Source organism: Myotis brandtii, unplaced genomic scaffold (assembly GCF_000412655.1).
Source record: "Myotis brandtii unplaced genomic scaffold, ASM41265v1 scaffold835, whole genome shotgun sequence".
NCBI classification, from domain to species: Eukaryota; Metazoa; Chordata; class Mammalia; order Chiroptera; family Vespertilionidae; genus Myotis; species Myotis brandtii.
The window spans coordinates 820189-823978 of record NW_005371389.1 but is presented as its reverse complement, the minus strand read 5'-3'; the positions used below and the strand labels follow the sequence as shown (position 1 = coordinate 823978).

Here is a 3790-nt window from a genome sequence, read left to right as displayed (position 1 = left end):
ATCAATAAAAAAAAATTAAAAATGAGCACCTCAATGATCTGTGGGTCAATATGATACAACCTAACATATGTGTATTTTTAGTCCTGGGAATAAAATAAAATATTTGGTGGAAAAAAAAAAAAAGACGGCCAATGCCTTGGGCCAAACCCAGAGATTCTGTTTTAATATCTGGGGATGGCAGGTGTTTCTCATATTCAGGGAAATTTGAGAACTGCTAAATAATGTGATACATCCATTCTTAAAAGATCAACATGCAGTTCAGCCAACAATGCCCTGTATTTTCTTTCAAGCAAACACCTTCCACAATTTAAAGAAATCTGGCCTCTGGTCCTAGATTATCTGAATAATTTTCTCAAATCATCACTCCTCTTAGCTCTAAAAGCTTGAGAACTATTACTTATTTCTAAAGTCTGTTACGCTATCATTCCCATGAAAAAGTACTATACAGCTTTATCATTATCATTTTATTTGTTGTCTCCGGCCTCTGGCCATTTAATGGGGAAAGGGAGGGGGAGGGCCAGGAGCCACAAGAAGCAGAGGAGCCCTGAGACCAGTCCCAGGCCCTGCCCTCCACGCTGGTCACAGTCAATGAAGCAGCAGCAGCAGCACGCCCAGCGCCAGGCAGGTGGCAGCTGCCTTCAGGCTGCCTGCGGGGGTGGGGGCCCTGTTACACAGTTCGCCATAATGGCAGGTAAAGGTGAGGCTGTAGGTGACGCTCTGATAGGTGACAGGCTCTTCAAGGCGACGGTATGAACTGATGTCCATGGTGCCTTTGTTGATGATGGGGCCGAGGCCTGGGGCCATCCCTTTGCCCATGAAGCACTCCTTGTCATCGCCACAGGTCAAGGGGGTGCCAGGGTAGTTGGAGGAGTCGGTCAGCTCACAGAAGATGCAGTCCATGGCACCTGGCCTGAGCAGGGGCAGAGCCATCACCAGGAGCAGTAGCCAGCCGAGGACCATGGTGGCCTGGTGGCGGTGGGCCTCCCGGACCTGCTGAATGACACTCCGCACGCCCACGAGACTTCTGCCCCTGGTTCTGGCCTCCCGGGGTCAGCACCTGGAGTGTCCTTGGTTCCCAGCGCTCCGTGTCCCTCTCAGGAGCTTCTTCCTGACCACGGCTCCCAAGTCCCAGGGTCTCTGAAGCTTCCCCAGGACAGAGACAGCCAGTGGCTGCTGCCCCAAGAGAATCTTTGTGAAGCGGAATGGGGTGACCTCACAGACCCCTCAGGGTTCCACTGGCCACTGTGGGGGTGAGGTCATGGGTGGGGGAGGGGTGTCACAATCTGAAGGGCAGGTTGGTCCACTGACCTACCAGGGAACAAGGTCATTGCCACCCCACCGAGGTAAGAACACTCCACCCAATACTTGCCATCCTGGCCACTCAGTCTTAGGCTCTGCTGGGTGTCAGGTGCTGCTCCTGCCCAGTGCCCATGGTGAGCCCGTTTCTCAGATGGGCAAACCAAGGCTCAGGAGGAAAAGGGAGGTGTCCAAAGCCTTAGAGCCAGGATTAGATCCCAGGTTTATTTAATTCCAAAGAGGGCATTTATTAAGCCCCTGCTGTGTGCAAGACCAGTGGTGGATGCATTAAATAGCAATCACTGTGATGACAGGACTCGGAAGGGCTGGGCTCACCACAGCTCCCAGGCTTCTGGAATTGGGCACCGTGCAGGGAGCTCAACCTATGTTTTCTGGTTGGAATCTTTCTATCTATTAGCTCTATTTTCAGATGAGCAAACAGGCACACAGAGCAGGCACAGCCAGAGCCTGGCACACAGCAAGTGCTTAAAAATAGGGGTCATTATAGGAAGCAGCTGAGTCTCAGAACAGTCCCCATGGGTGTCAGAAAATGAACTAAATCTCTTGCCAGAGGGGAAAGCTGAGACATCTCTCAATGGGAACAGGCAGAGCCCAGGTTTAAACTTAAGTCTAAATCCAGATGGAAAAAAAAAAATTTAAATATATTTTATTGATTTTTTTACAGAGAGGAAGGGAGAGGGATAGAGAGTTAAAAACATTCATGAGAGAGAAACATCGATCAGCTGCCTCCTGCACACTCCCTATTGGGGATGTGCCCGCAACCAAGGTACATGCCCTTGACCAAAATCGAACCTGGGACCCTTTGGTCCGCAGGCCGATGCTCTATCCACTGAGCCAAACGGGTTAGGGCCCAGATGAAAATTTAAGTATCTTAATGTCTTGTCCTCATGGGATAGGTACCTTTGTGTGCCCCATTCTATAGGGGGGTGATGCTGAGTCTAGAGGATGGCAGGATTTTCTTTTTTGTTTAATTTTTTAAAATTATTGTTGACAGTATTACAGATGTCCCCCAATTTTCACCCCTTTTCCCCTTTCTTCCCAGCCCCTGCCCCAACCCAGGTCTTCACCACACTATTGTCTGTGTCCATTGGTTATGCATATATGTATATACGTTTTTGGTTAACCTCTTCCCATCTACCCCCTCTCCTGTGGGATATATCAGCCTGTTCCATGCCTACATGCCTCTGGACCTATTTTGTTTACCAATTTATTTTGTTCATTAGATTAAATAATAAGTGAGACTTACATAATAGCCTTATAACTATCCTAAAGGGTGTGAAATGGCATCTCATTGTTTTGATTTTCACTTTCCTAATAATTAGTGATGTTGAATATATTTTAATGTGCTTATTGCCCATAGTATATTAGAGAACTAGCTGTTCAAGCCTTTTGTACATATTTAAATAATTTTTTGGTTGTTTGTTGTTGTTTTTGAGTCATTGGAATTCTTTACATATTCTAAAATTAACCCCATATTCAGCATATGACTTTGAAAATATTTCCTACCATTGTGTGGGTTACCTTTCACTCCTTTGATAGTGTCCTTTGATGTATAAAATTTTTAATTTTGATATAGTCCAATTTATCTATTTTTGTTGTTGCTTATGCTTTTAGTGTCATTTCCAAAAATCAATGGGAAATCCAATGTCATAAAGCTTTTCTCGTATGTTTTCTAAGAGTTTCTGGAGTTTTAGCTCACATTTATGTTTTTTGAATCATTCTGAGTTATGTTTTGTTTGTTTTTTATTGATTTTTTTACAGAGAGGGGGGGAGAGGAATAGAGAGTTAGAAACATGGATGAGAGTGAAACATTGATCAGCTGTCTCCTGCACACCCCCTACTGGCAATGTGCCCACAACCAAGGTACATGCCCTTGACTGGAATTGAACCTGGGACTCTTCAGTCTGCAGGCCGATGCTCTATCCACTGAGCCAAACCAGCTAGAGCCTGAGTTATGTTTTATATATGATGAATGGCAAGGATCCAGCTTCATTCTTTTGCATGTGAATATTGTTTTACCAACACAATTTGTTGAAAAGGCTTATGCTTATCTTCATGTATGTTTCCAAGTTCTATTTTTTAAAGCACTGTAGATGAAAAATTCATGACCTCATGCAATGATTTTTTTTTCAAAACTTTTAAATCAACTTTAGAGATAAAGAAGTCTGATTGCATAGTAGTAAATTTTAGAAATGGAATAAGTCATCCTTCAATGACACTACTAATTATTGTCACAAATGCAACTCTGATATCTCAAAGTTGTCAACATTACCCCAACACTGAACTATTAATAGAAGAAATGAGAGAAAGAAATGATATATAGGTTGAAGTATGCAGGCAGGCAGACTAAAAGAGGCACGTTCATTATTGATTAGCATTACCTTCACAATACATTAGTTAAGGATCTAAACCAGGCCCTTGTCAGTATGGCTCAGTTGGTTGAGCATCGTCCCATGCACCAAAAGGTCGCCAG

The 3790-nt window shown here is 44.3% G+C and overlaps 1 protein-coding gene across 1 annotated transcript; it reads right to left on the bottom strand.

Annotated features, from left to right (window-relative positions):
- Positions 1 to 585: 585 nt before the first annotated feature.
- Positions 586 to 960, bottom strand: LOC102262566 (sperm acrosome membrane-associated protein 4). The gene has a single exon (XM_005884514.1). The coding sequence runs from the start codon at positions 958 to 960 to the stop codon at positions 586 to 588; it is 375 nt and encodes a 124-aa protein (XP_005884576.1).
- Between the last annotated feature and the right edge of the window lie 2830 nt (positions 961 to 3790).

Excerpts from the sequence above, each read along its gene's own strand:
- LOC102262566 (XM_005884514.1), bottom strand. The coding sequence starts at position 960 with ATGGTCCTCGGCTGGCTACTGCTCCTGGTGATGGCTCTGCCCCTGCTC.